The following is a 19916-nucleotide window of genomic DNA, read 5'->3' on the forward strand; positions in this document are numbered from 1 at the left end:
ATGGTCTTCTTCTTAGATTTTCCCAATGGTCAAACATTTGGTTCTAGCTTTTCCACGTCAAAAATTATTTGGTGCTGACGGGCCTCACGTCTCACGTGACGGGATTATTCACTAATTACAAATATTAGGGTCATTTGAGAATATGAATTAAAAGCTTAAAGTTAATTTTTAATTTATTTTGAGTCATATCATTTTTCATATAAAATAATAAAAAAAAAATAAAAAGTCAATTTTTAATCATCTTTGCAAAATATTTTATCATGTTTTTTTATTTTTTAATCATCTAATAAAAAATTGTGAGTTCCATTTTTCTAACAATCACAACACTATTAGAGCATCCCTTAATAATGTCCCGATTAACAAATAACTTATCTGTCACATCACATCCTGCCATAAGTCTTAAATTTTATTGGTTGCGGAGTTAGGGTCTTGCATTAGCAAATTTGATTGTATTCTCCACATATATTTTCACTCGTACATTTGCGTTTCACGTTTGGATACAATTTTCAAATCGTAATTCCACCATACAATTCAAAATACATCTCCACTTCCCGTTTGGTAGATTTCTCTCTTCATTTCTCCATTGTAAAAAGCTTCCAACAGTACATACTCTGTGCGTTCGATATTCTCTATTTTTGAAAAGTTTCACGTGAAAAAAATTTAAACTTGAACTTCTAAAAAGCTTCACTTGGAAATAAATTTAAAGTTGAACCTCACGAGTCATCTTTCTCTCTTTTAACGATCACAGCTCAAGATTCTTCACGAGTCGTGTTACTCTCTGTGAACTGAGATCTTCAAATCTAAATTATGTCTGTAAACCCTCTCTCCACCCATAAAATCGCATCTAGCAGCTCTCACAAATCAAGTAAGTTGCAGTTTGTGCGTTGTGGAAGATTCACTCTCCAAGCAATGAAACAACAACAAGACTGAGGTCAACTAAATCACAAATTTCTCTCAAATTTTAAATTACAACTCACTGATTTCTTTAAGCATCCCCATATTCATTCCCAATTTATGTGTGTCAGGCCAAATTTGTGAAGCGTATTCTCAAATCAGACGCCTACCAAAGAAGCGCACATCCACCAACTGTACCCACTCCGTCACCGGTGACAACTATTCCACTCATATTGCTCTGGTACGTGTATCCTTGAATCGATCTGCTAGTCATATATCATTCAATCGATCTGCTATGTAATAATTGGGAAGCAGAAATGGTTCTGATCTGTCAAACCGATCAACTGCCAGGACAACTGGCCGGTCATCCCACCGGTCTTCCAGCCGGTTGACTGCCAGGATACCTCCCTCTCCTCTGGGTCGACCGCTACTTACTCCCTTTGATGCTTATCTTCTTCTTCTACTCTCTTTCTGCTTATTTTTGCTTATTGTCTATTGTATACACTTCTTTCACAAACTTTTTGCATGCAATATTCTGCTTTTTCTTGTTATATCTGTTTTTTCCAACACTGTTAACAACTTCAATTGATGAATTTTTTTTCTTAGCAATATTCTGCTTTTTTTTGTTGTATCTGTTTTTCCCAACACTGTTAACAATTTCAATTGATGAAAACTTTTTCCTATCGAAACATAATTGGAGATGATTCTTGCATTTTTATTTTTTAATATCCAATTCAGATTTGTTTAGATATAAATTATGTGTTGTTAGATGGATGGCAACAATTGTGATAACAATCAAGACACAAGAATGTGGAGTTCCATAATTGAAATGAAGCTAATAAACATGTTGAGAGACGAGATATAAAAAAAATCAAACAACAGGTCGTAGTACTTTGTGGGCAGTTAGGCATTGGAATCATTTTGCAACTGAGTTGCAAAATTTGTATGGGTTTCGATACACACCAAAACAGATGAGACAAAAATATCAATGACTGAAAGCTAATTACCAAACCTTCAAGCGATTCCGGGCATAGACCGACCTGGGATGGGATCCCATTGTAGGAACGGTTGTTGCACCCGATGAATTTTGGGATAAGGCATTGAATTAACTTGAACCCTTTTCAAATTTTTTTGTAACATTTGATCACGCATACAGAACACTTATTTTTAATATTTTCAATTGTTGTAGGCAACAAAAAATGTTAAGAAATTTAGGATAAAAGGATTTGAGTATTTTCAAGAAATGGCCGAAATTGTTGAAAACTGTTGTGCCACAGCGGCCCTGGCCCGTGCATCCACACAAGGAGCCCCTGACTCTGATGAAGATGATGAAATGCTTAATAAATTTTGGTCACCTAGAGCTAGTGGGAGTAATGCGGCTGAACCTATTACTGTTGACTTATTCGACGATGAGTACATAGCACTATCGAAGGGAAAAAGTCACAAGAGGGGCCCTACAAATAACCAGATTGATAGTGGTCGTTCTAAAAGGTCACAGTCAAGTGGCTCTGATGATGTCTGCTTAGCTTTCACTACCTATGTACAGGCAAAAACGAAACATTCCCATACCCGATCAACAGACATAAAGGCTGTAAGTGCAGGTGGTGATGACTATTCTCTTGATGCATTTTAAGATGCCCTGTTAGAGTTTGGGGACATACCACCGATCCAATACATTAGGGCACTGACACTATTCAAAGACAAGGAATGGCGGAGGTTTTTTATGTGTACTCCTGCCCATATGCGCCTAGCTATAATCCTAACTTTACAGTGAAATGAGAAGTTGTGGCTTGATTGAGCTTGCGGTTCTCTTTGTGGTTGTCCAACATGATTTGATGATATCTATGTTGTTCTTATTAATCTTTTTTTCACCTGATGACATGCTCTTTTTTATCCACTTTCCTCTGTTTATTTCTATATTTTTTAAAATTGTTTCTGTTTTACATTTAGATGTGATTTTATTCTTCTACGTTCTTTTATGTCTGTTTTCTTATTTCTGCTTCAACTTTCAATTTTACACACAGCATACAATATGAAAAGGTAGTAATGACAATATGACTAAATATTAATATATTTTTTCTTCGCATGTATGTTTCCATCTAGTTCGATAAATAATTAAGGCTGACAAATTGTAGGCAGTGGTTTATTTTAGTTTCACTAATAATGGTAACAATTATCATGTTATTAATCATTTTTTTATAATCATACGTTATTGTTATGTAGACGAAACAATATGTCATCCGACACGGAGAACAATGCAATGGAGAGGTCATCAGAAGAGGATGAGGTTATTGAAGATTTTATGGACTTTTTGATGATTGCTTTTGTGAATGAGCATACGAATGGGTCAACCAGTAGACGACTGTAGCGAACTTGTCCATTCAAAGGTGATGATTACATCGTCAGTTTATTAAATGGTCATCTAGAAACAATGATGGACATCATGAGAATGGATGTCCAAACATTCATTTTATTGAAAGACACCTTACTTCAAAATGGCTTTGTCAAAACTGAACATATGCATATCAGTATCGATGAATCGTTTGGCATTTTTTTTATACACTTTTGCACAAAATGACCGACATAGACTACTAGCCAATAGATTTCAACACTCCACTGAAACTATTTGTCAGCACATCAAAATCATTATGCAGGCACTGTGCAAGCTTACATCAACAATTATCAAATAACGTAACCAAGATAAGATACCGACAAAAATTTTAAATGATAGGGGATTTTGTCCCTGATTCAATGTATGACTACATGTTTATCTTGTAAGTTTTCAATAACAGTAATGAATTTTTTTCTTTTTTTTTTATGTTTTACAAGTAATATCTTGGTTTGTTTCGTGTTTAATGTCAAACTAATATATTTCAAGTAGGATTGTGTCGGTACTATCAATGGTACATTGGTGGATGCGTGGGTCCAAACCTCAAGACATAATACATTCTGTGGTAGCAAAGCTACAGTATCACAAAATGTACTCGCAGCTTGCGACTTTGACATGTTGTTCATATTTATCAATTCTGGATGGGAATGTAGCGCCCACGACAACGCAATTTTAGTTGACTTAATTACAAGAGTTGATCTACATTTCCCACACCCATCCCATGGTGAGTGTCACCAAATAACGCACTGTACTGTCTTAAATGTTGATTTTTGTGTACATGTATTTGACATAGCATTGCCTACATTATTTACATGCAAGCAAGTATTATTTAGTGGATGCCGACTTTACGAACATGCCTGGATTTCTTACTCCATTTTGTTCCCAACGCTATCACTTGCAAGAGTTTCATGGTCGTCATTATTCTGGACCCAATGAATTGTTTAATCATCGACATTCGTCGTTACGCAATGTTATGGAAAGAACATTTGGTGTTTTGAAAAAGCGCTTTTCAATATTGCAGTCCATGCCAAATTACAAGTCAACAAGACAAGGACCCCTCGTGATTGCATGTTGTGAGGCAACTATAAACCCATTCTTCATGGAAGCTGATAATGAAATGGCGGCAGAAGCAACAGTAGACAGGTTTGTTGGAGGCCGAGCTGACTATGTTAATATGTCACAACATGGGTTGATTTACCAATTGAACTTCAGGGATGCAATTGCTACTGCGATGTAGCAGAATCATGTTGGCTATGAGTAGGTTTGTGACGTGAATAAATAATGTGAATTTCGTTGTATTGTATGTATTATTACATTCGACTTTTTTTTTTAATGTGTAAAACATTTGAAAATATTAAAAAAAAAATTAAAAAATATATAAAAAAAATCAACTATAATTTTAAAAAATATATTAAAAAAAATCTGTTGTAAAATTTTTTAGTAAAACAAAAATATTTAAAAAAACATTTTAAAATTCATCTACCGCGTTGGTATTCTAAAAAATCAACCATAATAGTACGTGAGATTGTACGTAAGAAAATCAATAGTTGGATAAATCTTCTCTTGTTCGCGTAAAAATAAAAACCATTTAAAAATTTATCTACCCTGTTGGTGTTCTACAAAAGCAACCATAATTTTTTTAAAAAAATATTAAAAAAATTATTTTTGTTGTATCATATTATAATATTTCAGTAAAACAATAATAATAATGATAATTAAAAAAACAAGTTTGGTATTCATCTACCGCGTTGGTGTTCAACAAAATCAACCATAATTTTTTTAAAAAAATATTAAAATAAGTAATTTTGTTGTAAAATATTAAAATATTTCAGTAAAACAAAATTATTAAAAAAAAAAACCATTTTGAAATTCATCTACCCCATTGGTGTTCTACAAAATCAACCATAATTTTTAAAAATATATAAAAAAATAATAATTTTGTTGTAAAATATTGAAATATTTCAGTAAAACAAAATTATTATAAAAAAAACCATTTTAAAATTCATCTACCCCGTTGGTGTTCTACAAAATCAACTATAATTTTTTAAAAAATATAAAAAAAATAATTTTGTTGTAAAATATTAAAATATTTCAGTAAAACAAAATTATTAAAAAAAAAAAAACCATTTCAAAATTCATCTACCTCGTTAGTGTTCTACAAAATCAACCGTAATTTATATAAAAAAAAAAAATTTTTGTTGTAATATATTATAATATTTCTGTAAAAAAATAATAATAATAATAATAAAACATTTTAACATTCATTTACTAAATTAGTATTCTGCAAAATCAATCATAATTTAAAAAAAAAAAATTACAAAAATTAATGTTGTAACATATTAAAATATTTCAGTAAAACAAAAATAATATAATAAAAAAAACAGTTTGGTATTCATCTACCCTACTGGTGTTCTACAAAATCAACCATAATTTTTAAAAGAATATAAAAAAAAATTGTTGTAAAGTATTAAAATATTTCAGTAAAACAAAATTATTATTTTAAAAAAAAAAGCAGTTTGGCTAACAGTGTTTTTTCAATTAACTGCTATTAAAAAAAAACAGTTTGGTTATAATTGTTTTTTTTTTTTGTTAATAATTAATTTTTTCAATTAAATTTTAAGAACAATTTGGTTAACAGTATTTTTTTTGTTGATAAATGTTTTTTGAATTGAAATTTGAAAAGAGTTTGGTTATGGAAAAAAAAATAAAAACAAACTAAAATAAACAGATAGGTGCGTCATTTAAAAATAAAAATAGACATCAGTAAATTATACGGAAAAAAAAAAATACAAACAAAATACAACGACAAATGGTGCTTATATCCATGAACCAAAAAATTAAGAAAGAAAGAAAAATGAAACAAACAAATAAGAACAGAAAGTACAAGTACATCTGTAACACAACTAAAAACCATAATATACGCCAACCATTTAATCACTCATCGAAACAAATTAAGCGTCATTGTCAGGTGGTGGTGGAGATGGAAGGAAGTAATATGGTAGACCTAAGTCACTCGATGGTCAATCTGATCAATGCGGTTGCTTGTGACTTCATCACATCTTTCAGTGTCTACACGAAAATCACCAAATTGTTGAATTAGTGAGTTCTGCACGATGGCAAATGCATCGAACCGATTACCCAATGCTTTGAACTAATTCTTCATTTGTTGTTCCCATTGTACGCGCTGATTGTATCGTTCTAGTTCCAGCACCAAATAATCAGTGCAGTATTGGGGTTGTTGATTTGGTGGCATGGCATTGTCATTGGGGTCTTCGGGATCATCAGTTATTGGTGAGTTTGCAACATTAATAAATCCCAATAAGCTGTCAGCGCCATCAGCTCGAGTTAGTGTATACTCTGAAATTGGTGAAGAGATTTTCACATATGCTTCACCTACAAGGCTGATATGATGAGCTTTGAAAATTTTGGTTAGCAGAGCTCCAAAAGATAGTGACCGGCCACTGAGAGTACCAAGATTTGCAACTACCATTTTCTGCAGTAGTATGTAGCATAAATCTAATATTTATCCAACTTCAAAACAATATAACAAATAAACATTATAAAATGGAACATCATCAAAATGTACCTTTTTGGGAGTAACATTTTCGACTATCCATCGATGAAGAATACAAAGGTGGGGTTTTAAATGTCGTGCTTGTAAATTAGTGTCAGTAAATCGGTTCTCACAAATTGTAGTATAAACCTCATTTACATCACTGACCATATTAACTAAGTCAGCCTCACTTTGAAAATGACTTTGCAAATCTCCTAACTGAACTCCAATAATTTGTGCCAAAGTGTGGGGGTTCAGTGTGATTAGTTTACCTTTCACGTAAGATGTCAAACTATTCTCTCCAACTGCTACCTCAGTAGGTCTTAAGTGAAGGTAAAATAAATACACAAGACGTGGATATACCTTTTGTGGTAAATTGGTTAAAGGTTGCCATCCCATTGTCTCCAGTCTGCCAACCAACAAAGGATCATATTGAGAAGGTAGATTTACCCTTCTCTTGGTAACAATTGGTCGGTTGGCAAAATTAGGATAAGCTTGTTCATGATTGTATGTAAGAAAATCAATAGTTGGATAAGTCTACTCTTGTTGGCGTAGTAGAGGGTTAGAGGTTTGGCCACATTCTGGTCTGGCTCTTTTTGTTCTCAGCATGACTTATGAACGTAAGCAAAAGGATAACAAAAGGTAACAAAAATGTATAGCAAAATGTTTGAAAATGGTGTACAAAAGGTAAGCAACAGATAGCCAAAGCTCAGCCTCGGGTTTAGACTTGCTGGAAGTTGAACCAGGTGAGGCCGGTTGACCTGTTGGATGACCCACCGGTTGTCCGACCGGATGACCCACTAGTTGACCGCCGAGTCGACCTGTTTGCTGCACTGTTCGACTTACTTCTACAACTCTAAAATTGTGAACAGATCTGAAGGAACCTTTGATCAAAGCTCTTGGTCTCATGTGTTTACACGGATATGAATTGTAAAAATATAGACTAAATTTTTGAAATTAATTGAGGTAGGCGGTAGAGGAGGTGGTTGTATGGTTCGGATATTAATACTATTTTGATACTATTTGAATAATGAATGTCAATGAAAATGGTGAAGAAGTTAGTGAAAGTTGTGAAGTAACGAAGTTGTTGAAATGAAGATGGTGTTGCTGAAAGTTGTGAAATGAAATTGTTGGTTAGCAGAGTGATATAAAGAGCTTCAGTTAAATAAATGGTCAAAAATATATTGCTGAGTTTTGTCCTTTTTTATTTTTTATTTTTTTTTTACTTTGATCCAAAACTAACCAACTATTTTGGCTTTTTTTTTTTTCTTTCTCTTTTATCAAAGCTGACCAACTGAGGTTTTGCAGAGGGCTAATGGTTCTGCAGAATATGAGTTAAATTACCATATTGTCCTTTTTTATTTTTTTCTAACATATGAATTTAGTATTCACTGAAAGAGGGGTAATGTGGTCATTTCAATGTCAAACCCATCACACTAACATTATTGATGGTACTTCCACTTCATGGGTCTCTCTTTCACGGGTGCAATTGACAGTGAAATTGACAAGTAAGGTACAATAATGAAGGTGAAAAAAATGGTATAGATTTACGGATTTTTCATATAAGTGATAAAATTTAACAAATGAAAAAATGTTTAGGTAGCGTCTGGTAATATTTATATTTTTGATTTCTATTTACAAAAATTTTATTAATTAGTTTTTATTTATTTTAAAAAAAATATAAATTACAAACGCGTTTGCTTTAAACATAATATTTATTGTCTAAATTTAATACACATAAACAAAAAAATATGTTTATTCATGTTTAAAATATTTATATTTATTTTTTATTATTTTATGACAATGGGATCATACACATTATAATTGAAAAAAAATTGATTATAAAAATTAATTTTAAAAAAACAATTGAAAAAAAAATAAACTGAAAAACATTAATTGAAAAAAATAAATTGAAAAAAATAATTGCAATAAAAATTATTACAAAAAAAAATTATTTGGAAAAAAATTAATTGAAAAAAAAAATATTAATTCATTTTCTGAATTGAATTTTAAAAAGAGTTTGGTTATGAATGTTAATTAAAATTTTCAATTGAGTTTTGAGTTGTGTGTTTGATTATGATTTATAACTTTTTGAATTAAGTTTTGAAAACTCATAAAAAAACTCATAACCAAACAAATTTTCTTACTTCACATGTCACATCAAACTTTCAAAACTCAATTCTACACTCAATTCCACACTATTCAAAAACTATAACCAAACAAATTTTCTACACTCAAATTATAATTTCAAAACTCACAAACTCAAAATACAACTCCTACTCTAAAATCATATTTAAAAAACTCTACCAAACGTTACCTAATTTTTAACTAGAAAAAATTATCTGCAAATAAAATTTTTATAAAATAAAAATTAAAAAAATTATTAGAATAATGTGGTAATAACAATCTTAAAAAATAAGGCATTAGGATCATTTGATTTTTTATGTTTTTCTTTTTGCTTTGGTGGGATAGAAGCATCATACTTTCTTTTGGAAATCATGAAATTTGGAAAATAATTATAAATCAGTAATAATTTTTTTATGAATATGTAATTTTTTTCAATATTCCATTGGGGTATAACTACCCAAAAATAAAAAGGAATTAAAAAATTTGAAGTCAAATTTTAGATGGCCATAATTAAGGCGAATAGATGAGGATTATGTTAGTAGGTAACATTGTGTGTCAATGCAATTTAAGAGTTTATTTTGGTTAGAAATTAACAAAATATTTTATATTGGGGAAAAAAATATCAATGTGAAAATTTCAAACTATCAACCACATTTATTCTTGAATGCATCCAAACAATAGAATAAATAAGGCCTAAATAAAATTTTCATTATAACTCTTGTGGGAGATAAAATTAGTCTCCTAAGAGCATCTCCAATGGTTCATTACTTTTTTCACCAAATCTGAGTAAAAAATAGCTGATTTTTTCAATCTGATACGGCTAGCTCCAACAGTGTGCACCAAAAGGGAAAGGGTCGTCCGGTTGGTCGACCGGCGAGTCGACTGGTAAGGCTTATGAATTTTTTTTTTCTCCCCTCCTAATTACTCTTGTCAAAACCTTTCCTCCTGATACGACTAGCTCTAACTTGTTTTTTTTTGTTTTTTTTTCTCTAAGATGTTCTGGTTCTATGTTGTAAAGAAGCAGATTATTCTCTGAATCACAAAGTAACAGAGGCAGATAACAAACTTGGTGTGGGGAAGCCATTCCCTAGTTTAACCCAAAAAGCTCTAAGCAATCTAGACCTTTATGCAATGGAGAAGGAGCTTTATGTGGGTTCTTTATGCCAAGTTTTGGACAGCCCAAATTCAGAACCATGGCAATTTTGGATGATTATGTTGAAAAATAGAAACTATGACACAATGTCTGGTTTGTGTCCAGAGAATGGGAAGAAGGTACTCGCTTTTAAACCTGGAAGATTTCCGTGTTTCGGAGATGGGTGTATGAATCAACCCCTCTTTATCATCAACCCACGAGTTTATCAAGTGATGGTACAATGATTAGGGGTTTTCGTGGTACCTATGATTTGGATTCTGATATTAAAGGTGGGGGTCAGTGGGATTTCTTATTTTGAGGTTGTTTGGGAGAAGAAAGTGGGTGTTAGAAGTTGGGTTTTTAGTCATAAACTCCAAACCTAAAAATTGTATCCATGGCTGATGTTGGTTGAGAAAGAAAAAGCTCAGGGTCATTCGGGAGGTCAACCCCGGGGTCGTCCGGTTGGTCGACCTCCTAGTGTAAAGTCTATACAAAATTTTGCAAAAATTGGTCGTCTGGTAGTGAAAATACAACGATAATGAATAGTGTTTTGGTGAAAGACCCAGCGCATTCTCATTTTGGTGAAACTTTTGGTGAAATCTCATTTTGATATCAATTTGGTAAAACTATTGGAGTGAGAAAAAATGAGTTTTTCATCAAATTTCAAATCTGATGCAAGGTTTGATGCACCGTTGGAGATGGCCTAATCCAGTTGCAGGGGAAAAAAATTTAGGTAGCGTTTGGTAGAGGTTTCTAATTATGTTTTGAGAATAGAGTTATATTTTGAGTTTGTAAGTTTTGAAATTATGATTTGAGTGTGAAAAATTTGTTTAGTGAATGAGTTTTGAATTGAGTAAGGAATTTTTGATGCGTCATATGATATTTGATACAAAAATTCACAACTCATAACCAAACATACAACTCAAAATTCTATTCAAAACTCATAAAAAAAATTAAAAATTCTGAATTTTTTTATTTAAAATATAAAAAATAATAGGTGCCAATTGTTTTTAAAAAAATAATAAAAAAATAGTACTGTTCCGGTCAACTGGCTGGATGTCCAGGGAACGACCAGTTAGTCCAAATTTTTCCACCTTGGAAAGAGTTTTCAAAAGTCAGTGTGGAATTAATTTTTAAAAACTCTAAACAAATAAAGCACTCAAAACAAAGAGTAGAAATGTATTTAGAAAATACAACAAAACACAGCCTTATACTCTTGCTAGAAAAGGGTGTTCATCGCCATAGACACACACCTAGTGGCGTAGCGAGGAATTCAGTGCAGAGGGGGCACAAATTAATGATAATTTGGTTCCATCTTTCTAAAAACACTTTTCAGAAAATTCTACTTTTTTATTTTTTTGTTTTTACTGATTTTTTTAATATTGTAAGCAATTTTTTTTACTTTTTAGACATACCTACATAAATATACCTAAAAAGTAAAAAAAAGTGAAAAAAATCTTTTAAAAATTCACTAAATAAAAAAAATACGAGAATTCAGTACATTTTTTAGATTTTATGTATTTATTAATTTTTAAAAATATTTTTTTACAAATTTTTTACTTTTTAGATACATCTAAGTAAGATGCATCTAAAAAAATATAAAAAAAAATGTTTAAAATTTTAAAATATTCACTAAAAATAAAAATAAAAAAACACGAAAATCAAAAAATTCAATTTTCAAAAAACTTAATCCAAAAAGCTCAAACCAAATTCACTGATTAATTTTTTTTCATAATAAACAACAATGAGATATTACTAAACTTAAATGTTAAGAGTTCATTTGGATAAATGTGAATTTTAAATTAAAGGATTTGAGATTAAATTTTAAACAAATTTTGGAGAGTAATTATTTTATAGGTGGATTAGAAAATTAAAAAAGAAGATACGTTGACACATAAATGATATATTTTAGTAGAGAAATTCTATAAAACATACCGTAAAAAAAGTGTCTATCATATGTCGCAATTATGATTTTTGTGATATTTAGTTATAACACATTATAGCATTAGATATAATTTAGTTATAACTTCTTATGGTTATTATTTTAGTTATGACTCTATATCAAGTAATCGTTAGTTATGACTCATTCTGATATTAGTTATAACCTATTGTAATTTTTTTATTTTTTTATTTTTATAATTGAAGATGTGTTGCTTGATTATAATTTATATAGTGATCATTTTAGTTATGAATGGAAATAAACACATGAAGGATAAACTCCATATGTCAAATGTAACTAATAATCCAATAAATTCTATATCTTCATTGAAATTAATTATGTTTGCATGTCAATAATGATAGACATCACCATTATATTGAAATTTTTATAGATAATAATATGACTTATTATAGCCTCTTTATTTTCAATCAAAATAACCATTATTGTTCTCATAATTTTAAAAATGTCATTGACATTTCACTTTAAATAATATTTTTATATATTTTTTTATTTAATATATTTTCTTTATGTTTTGAAAAAAAAAAAATCCCAAAACTCAAGGGGGGCACGTGACCCCTGAGCCCAACGTGGCCCCACCCCTGCACACACCAACACTCCCAAGGATACTAATCCCCCCAAAAAATAACCCATAGAATTCAAATAAGCAATAAAACTCAAGGGAAAAGAGGGAGACCCCACCACCCCTAGTGAATTCTCATTGGTCCAATTTTTTTTTTTGTATCCTGCTCTTGTTGCCCCCCACGTGTGTGTGGGGTGCTGGGAGTCTGCCCCAACTGGGGTCTGGAGCATGGCCCAAAACTCAAACCTTAGATTTTTGATTTATTAAAAAAATTATTATCATTTGAATGACATACAGTATGTAATAAATATTTTATTTTATTTTTACTTATTTAAATTGTATAAGTATTGCTTGTCTCAATTGCTAATATAAATGTAATATAAACCATTTTTTTATCCCTTTATTGTCCTCTACAACCCATTTGGCCACATTCTGGCCTCGTTTGGGAAGTGACTATTTTAGAGGCTTTTTGATTTTTTGGCTATTTTAGTTTTTGTGTTTGGGAAGATGAGATAGATTTTTAGTTGAGTTGTTGTATTGAAAAGTGTGTTGAAATGATGTTTGAATTTAAAATGACAAATTTGTCCCTAAAATTATATTTTTTAAAATTGATGAGAAGGGGCAAAACCGTAATTTCCCACGTGGTGTAACAACTTGTCACTTTGACACGGCAGTGAACCTATTTATTTTATTTTATTTTATTTTTTAATAAAAAAGAATGAAAAGTGGGCTTTTTGGCTTATATCTCATTTGAGGCTAAAATAGCCTCATTTGCCACTTCCCAAACAGCGCCTCTGTTGCATGAGAATTACATCTAATTTATTATGCAAAGTTAAGCATGTCCAACAATAATTTTAGTATCTCAAACAAGCAAAAATATGCAGAGAAGAAAGGAGCTAGTGTAGAGTTTAAAATTTTAAATATGGCAACAAATGTAAATAAAAAATATAATCCCTCAACGCAACAAAAAGTCATCCCTTTCACAAGTGAGGCAACTCTTCCCTAGTGCAAAATATGACTTCATGTTTGCTTTTCATATCTTTCTTATTTTTCTTTTCCTATTACTAGCTATTTTAATTATTTTATTTTTATCATAAGCAAATATACAAGTAAAAGCGAATTAGATAGTAATTTAAGCTAAAAGAAATATGTTAACACACTTCTGTGATCCAATATCCTTTTACTCGAGTGACGAGAATACTGTTACGATGAATGAACAACATATTGATTTTACAACACAACACACACTCACGAGTTGTAAGATGGAATAATATGCTAACTTGAACCATAGTTGTATTTATAATACCTACAAGTTACGATTGAATATGAAGAGGTCAAGTCACTTGTGAACACTCAGTTTGAGTCCAATCCCTACCCAAATACCAACAAGTACAAATGTGAGCCTACAAGAGTTTGTCAATAAAAAAACATGCAATCTAAAGAAGAGGAAAAATTTGAGATTTTTTTTTTTTAAGGCCCATGAAACTTGTGAACATTTGTGTTGCCAAAGTACTAATAATCTTTCCTAAGGGTGTTTAGCATAGCTATCTTCTTTTCCATTTTTTGGTTCCAGACGAGAGAAAACAAGAGTAGCACCTAGAAGATCTACAAGGGTGGCTTGAATAAATAGAAAAGATCATCTTGCTTTACACTATCAATGGAAAGGTAGTCAGTGTATGGGCTTCGAAGTGAACGGTGATTATAAGAGTAATCGGAGAGGCAAAACTATGTTAATAAACTAACAAATCTGAGTTAACCGGATAATGAGTAGCCAAGTGAAGATGGAGCAAGTAGTTCAAGAAAAAAGAAATGGCAGTGCACAAATTAGCAGCATATCCCCGAAATCCTAATAAGTGCTCTCCTTAAACCTGGGAAAATAGATCATATTTATAGGTTTTTCCTAGGTACCAAAGAATACCAAGTGGCCAAATAAGGTGATGATATGTGTCACTAAGGATCACATGGAATACTCTGTCTTGAACCACCAGACTAAGGTAGCCACGTGCCCCTCTGCATATAATATGTACTATCTGTTTGTCACAAATACCTTAGCATGTACCACTGTACTATCTGTTTGGCACATATCTTATCAACTTCCATTTTGAACCTTAACAAGTGCACTTGTAGCGATAGTAATTGCTGTTGCACCTGCCTTCTCGCAAGACTTTATAGCTTGCTATCAACTATGTTTGTGTTTACCATAACGACTCATCTACCCTTACCATCTAACCACAAACTCTCTAGTTTTCCAGGGTATGGGCCACAACAAGAGTTGTGCCTTATACCAAGCTGTAGACACCCCATTTTTGACCGACCTTAAGACTTAGACGTCACCAGTTGAGCGCTCGGTGATACTACATATTATGCTCGTTCAAAAGCCTCAGAGTCGCCGCCGTGAGCCCCGCTTCCGTACTCCCGAACCCTCTTATATGCCTTGCCTCGGTTTGCGAACTAGGCTCGGTCTTCTCTGTTTCTTTTTCTGAGGGGAGGGAGAGGTCCTGTAGACCATCTCTCAGTGGCCGTGGGCTACATTTTGTGGCTATAGGCCATTTTGCCCATTTCGGAGCCCGGTTCCCGGTTTTCAGAGCCGTTAGGCCATGTGCCTCGGTTCGGGACCGCTTAACCATCTCCATTTGCCCTGATTTTTGGCATACATCTTATTTGCTCCCTTTTGAGGGACACTGGGGTCTGAGAAACCCACTTCGTGGCCGAACGCCACTTTCGGTTCTTGGCAGCCCATTTTCGGGACCCCGAACTGCGTGTTTTGGCCCCCGAGCATTCGTTTTGCATCGGTTTTCGTTCATTTTTGGCAGGTGCCTCTGTTTCATCACCAAGAAGGTCACTGGAGGATGGGAGGCCAGCAATTATTTTGGCAACCAGTTATATTCCATTTTCGCCCTCCGACACCCGTTTTTCTCACTCCCGAGCCAATGTTGAACACCTTGGGGCCACTTCCTTCAACCCCAAACCACATATTTGTGTTGTACACACATGGGAGGATCCTAATATCATATGGCCGGCCAGAAATTCCATTTGACCCTTTTGAACCCCTCTTAAAAATGGCTTATTCTCTCTCATGTTTTACAGTTTCCAAATTCGAACCACAGGGTTGTGATAAGGGTACATGGGAGGACACCAATATGTGGTGGCCGGCCACTAACACAACTTGGCCTTTTTGACCCTTGGCCGGCCGGCTAGGGGAGGTGGCCGACCGGCCACCTGCAAGTCCAAAAACCAGCCGGCCATGTTCCTCACAAAAGGCACTTTACAGCTGTATAGCTGTTTCCCCCAGAAAGTATCTCAATCCGGGAGATATTTTGTGGGGGAAAGCCTTGGTCCTTTTCCCCCACCCTTTCCTTCCATGCTCCCCCTCCTTTTGGTCCTTATAACCAGCTGCAAGCATTGGTATGAGGGGTTAGAAAAATTGGTCTTCAAGCCTTGATACACAAATCTCCCTCCATCTCTCTAATTTCCTTGAAAAACCTCCAAGTCCCACACCACCATTTCTTCTACACCACCAACCTCCACCCTTCCATCCTCCATTCCAGAAGTTTGAAGGTGTTCTCCAAGGCTTGAGGAGCCACAAACTCAAGCCAAGAGGCAACCAAAGTCAAGCCTTCAAGGGTAAGTAGTATTTTTCCTTTTTTGAGCTTATTTTGGTATCTTCTCTTAGCCATACGTGCTTACTGATTTGAGCTCCGACCAAAACTGAAAAGGTCATTTTTTTGAGCTCATTTTCTTGTTTCATTAAGGGCTCAACCCTGTTTGAGCCCCCCATCTTGCACTTGCTTCAATATCTTCCTTGAATGCTATTTTCTTGCATGCTTTGGCAGCCCATTATGCTTCCATTTTTGGTCATTTTATAGAGCTAAAAATAGTCTTATTTTGGCCCATTCTTCATGTTTCATTAAGGGCCTTTGGCTGTTTGATAGATATTTAGTATACTTTGTGCTTTGGCCATCTTTTGGCCCATTTCTTGCATAAGAGCTTAGCCATATCTATATTTGTTTTTGGGGTCTTTACAGTTCTGTAAATATGCATATTTTTGGTCCCTCTTCAATGTTGTAGAAGGGAATTTTTCAGTTTGGGCTTTGCATATACCACTTGCTTCTTTGGCCACCTTTTGGCCCATTTTTTTGCATAAGAGCTTATCCATATCTATGTTTGTTTTTGAGGTTTTTACAGTTCTGTAAAGTGGCTTATTTTGGGCCCCTCTTCAATGTTGTTGAAGGGCCCTAACCTGTTTGGAGTCATCAGCTGTGAGTTGCTTCATAATCTCATACTTAGGGCCATTTTTGCATGCTAGTTTTGCCCTATTTGTGTTTGCTGTTTGGCCATGCTTTGAACTGGAAAAATGCTTATTTTGGGGCTGCCTTACTACTGTCTATTCATTGCATGTCCATATTGTGCATGCTTTGTATAGCTGTAAGCCATTTCACGTACTTAATCTTGCATTTTGGGAGAAATTCCATGCATTGGGTGTACTTTCGCCTCGTTTCGGGGCTATTTTACCCCTCATTTTGCTACTGAGAATTGCATGTTTGCATATCATTTTCCATGTCTTTGCCATGTCTCATTAGAGTGGCATTTCAGTGCCTGAGGGTTGGTCCTCGGTTTGCGTGCACGCGTGCACGCATTTCGAGTTGTCTTATTTTCATCTGATGGCCTCCTATGTGAGTGTGGCTGAGGCTCTCTCATGTTAGTGTAAGTCCATGTTGCATTCTATATGCCATTTTAGCCATATTGCATTGCGTATGCCATTGTCTCGGTTTGCGTGCCCGTGTGCACACGTTTCGAGGCATTTCATTTTCATCCATTGGCCTCCTATGTGAGTGTGGTTGAGGCTCTCTCATGTTGGTGTAAGCCCATTATTGCATTGCATATGCCATTACCTCGATTTGCGTGCCCGTGTGCACGCATTTCGAGGCACTTCATTTTTATCCATTGGCCTCTTATGTGAGTGCGGCTGAGGCTCTCTCATGTTAGTATAAGTCCATGTCACATTCTATATGCCATTTTAGCCATTATTGCATTACATATGCCATTGCCTCGATTTGCGTGCCCGTGTGCACGCGTTTCGAGGCACTTCATTTTCATCCATCGGCCTCTCATGTGAGGCCTCGTTTGGGAATAGGCTATTTTAGTAACTTTTTGGCTTTTTACGAAAGATGTACAGAAAAGTAGAGAGATGATGTGACTAGTTTTAGTTGGTTTTTTGGCTTTTTGGCTAAAATAACCACTTCCCAAACGAGGCCTGAGTGTGGCTGAGGCTCTCTCATGTTAGTATAAGTCCATGTTGCATTCTATATGCCATTTTGGCCATATTGCATTGCATTCATGCATTTCCTCGGTTTGCGTGCCTGTGTGCACGCATTTCGAGGCGTCTCATTTTCATAGCATTGCGCATACTAGGTTGTATCTTAGACCGCATTCATGCATTTTCTCGATTTGCGTGCCTGTGTGCACGCATTTCGAGGCGTCTCATTTTCATAGCATTGTGCATGCTAGGCTGTATCTTAGTTGCATTCATGCATGTCATGCATTTTGCATCGTGTTCGGGATAGGAGTTAGCCCGGGCACGGGAAACGAGGTGCATTTCGTACTCCGAGTGACAGAATGTGTCTCAATTCTCCAGTCACCGACACTCCAGATCATCCATGATGGAGTTAGGTCTTGTTGTGTTTTCATGTGCATTCATCCCATATTAAATTGTGCAATTCGACTCCTCGGCCATCATGCATCGATATGCGTGATTGGTGGCACGAGGATCGAGGCATGCATATATCTGTGAAAATACATTGCTATGTCCCTTTCCTGCTCTCTGTTGCAGCAAAATGAAGAATCAGCAACTTTTTGGAGTTTGGCGCGCATTTCAAGAAAAGGTGTAAACAGAGGCTAATTGGGGCATCCCAGTGGATTTCCGCGCAAGGCAGCCCAAACATACATCATTCATCAGGAGCAAGGCAGTCCCTGGCTTGCACGCCAGTTTTACAGCTTTCTTAGTTAATTTGATTAATTAATTAGGAATTTGTATATCATTTGGACTGTATTATTTGGACTATAATATTCTTTTATTCGGGACTGTATTATTTATTCGGACCCTCTGCGCGAGGACATAACTGTAATAAGTGTGCGTGTGTGTGTTGTATGTCTTCCAACCCCACGTCTTTCTTCCCTTTTATTTATCCGCTTATGATGGTTAGATTAGGGCATATTTCAATTAGCATACAGTATGATAGCATGTTTGCATTCATTCATCTGTTTTGCATGCACCGGGCTCGGCGCACCATACTAACTGCATTTGTATTTCAATTTCCAAGTTGAATACATGTTAGCTGTAGCATTCCATGTGCCATGTTTAGAATAGCCGAGCCTGCTATAGTTGCATTTTTACATGTGTTGCATTAGGCATTTTTGTATACTTAGGATCATGCATGATTTCTAATGTAGTTTCTATTTTGGCTTGGAGTACTCGGTAAGTTCTATGCTTTAGCATCCTTGCATGCGTGTGAGTGACTGCCATGAATAGCATGCTTACCATGAGGCTAATTGCTTATGTGATATAACTGCCTGAGTGCCTGTGGGTGAAGGTTGGATTATTTGGATTGGGACAATTCATCAAATATTTGTTTTAAGCCCACTAGATGGTGGCAAAACTATCTTTTCTAAGCCCACCTGCGGGTGGCAAAATCTGCATTTTAAGCCTACTTGCGAGTAGCAAATCATCTTTCAAATAAACAAGCATGAAATGTTTTGTTCCAATTCAGGCGACCTAGTCTATACTTATATGCCGTGTGCATCACATAGTAACCTAGGCTAATAACCGGAATAAGGACACACAAAATTTTCAAAAATAGATATCATGGTTAGTAGAGGCCGATCTTTGATCGGGCGAGCGGGGGTGCTCACAAAGTGACCTTCCCCAATCGTACCCAAGTTCCCGAGCCGAGGCAACTTTGGTGATGACGGACACGTGGCCTTTGGCACCGAGTCAGAGTTTCCTAAATTTCCCATTAAAATATTTAGGTGGTGACTCTGTATCTGGCAAAGCAGTCCATGTTTGGCACTTCTTTCAAAAATCTGTTTTCTCAAAACGATTTGCCGGATTTGGCCTCTTTAGTTCAGATTTAGAACCGTGACAAATTTTGAGAGTCCTGAGCTGTAGTGACCCCAATAATATCGAACAGAACGGGAGCTCGTTCCTCCCGGGGCGTTCGGGGACGTCTACACAAGCCCAAGGGGGCTTCCTTAGTCCTGCTTGTGCAACTGAGACAAGTCCATGACCTGGGTAAATGGAAAAGA

General features: G+C 34.7%; 1 protein-coding gene across 1 annotated transcript; it reads left to right on the top strand.

Annotated features, from left to right (window-relative positions):
- The first annotated feature begins 4136 nt into the window (after nt 1-4136).
- LOC114273774 (uncharacterized) lies at nt 4137-4520 on the top strand. Its single transcript, XM_028215586.2, has one exon. The coding sequence runs from the start codon at nt 4137-4139 to the stop codon at nt 4518-4520; it is 384 nt and encodes a 127-aa protein (XP_028071387.2).
- Nucleotides 4521-19916: the final 15396 nt, after the last annotated feature.

The sequence above is a fragment of the Camellia sinensis genome, chromosome 14 (assembly GCF_055761805.1).
Source record: "Camellia sinensis isolate YWXY chromosome 14, ASM5576180v1, whole genome shotgun sequence".
In the NCBI taxonomy this organism is placed as follows: Eukaryota; Viridiplantae; Streptophyta; class Magnoliopsida; order Ericales; family Theaceae; genus Camellia; species Camellia sinensis.

What these genes read in the sequence shown, in the direction of transcription:
- LOC114273774 (XM_028215586.2), top strand. Translation starts at nt 4,137, where the DNA reads ATGCCTGGATTTCTTACTCCATTTTGTTCCCAACGCTATCACTTGCAA.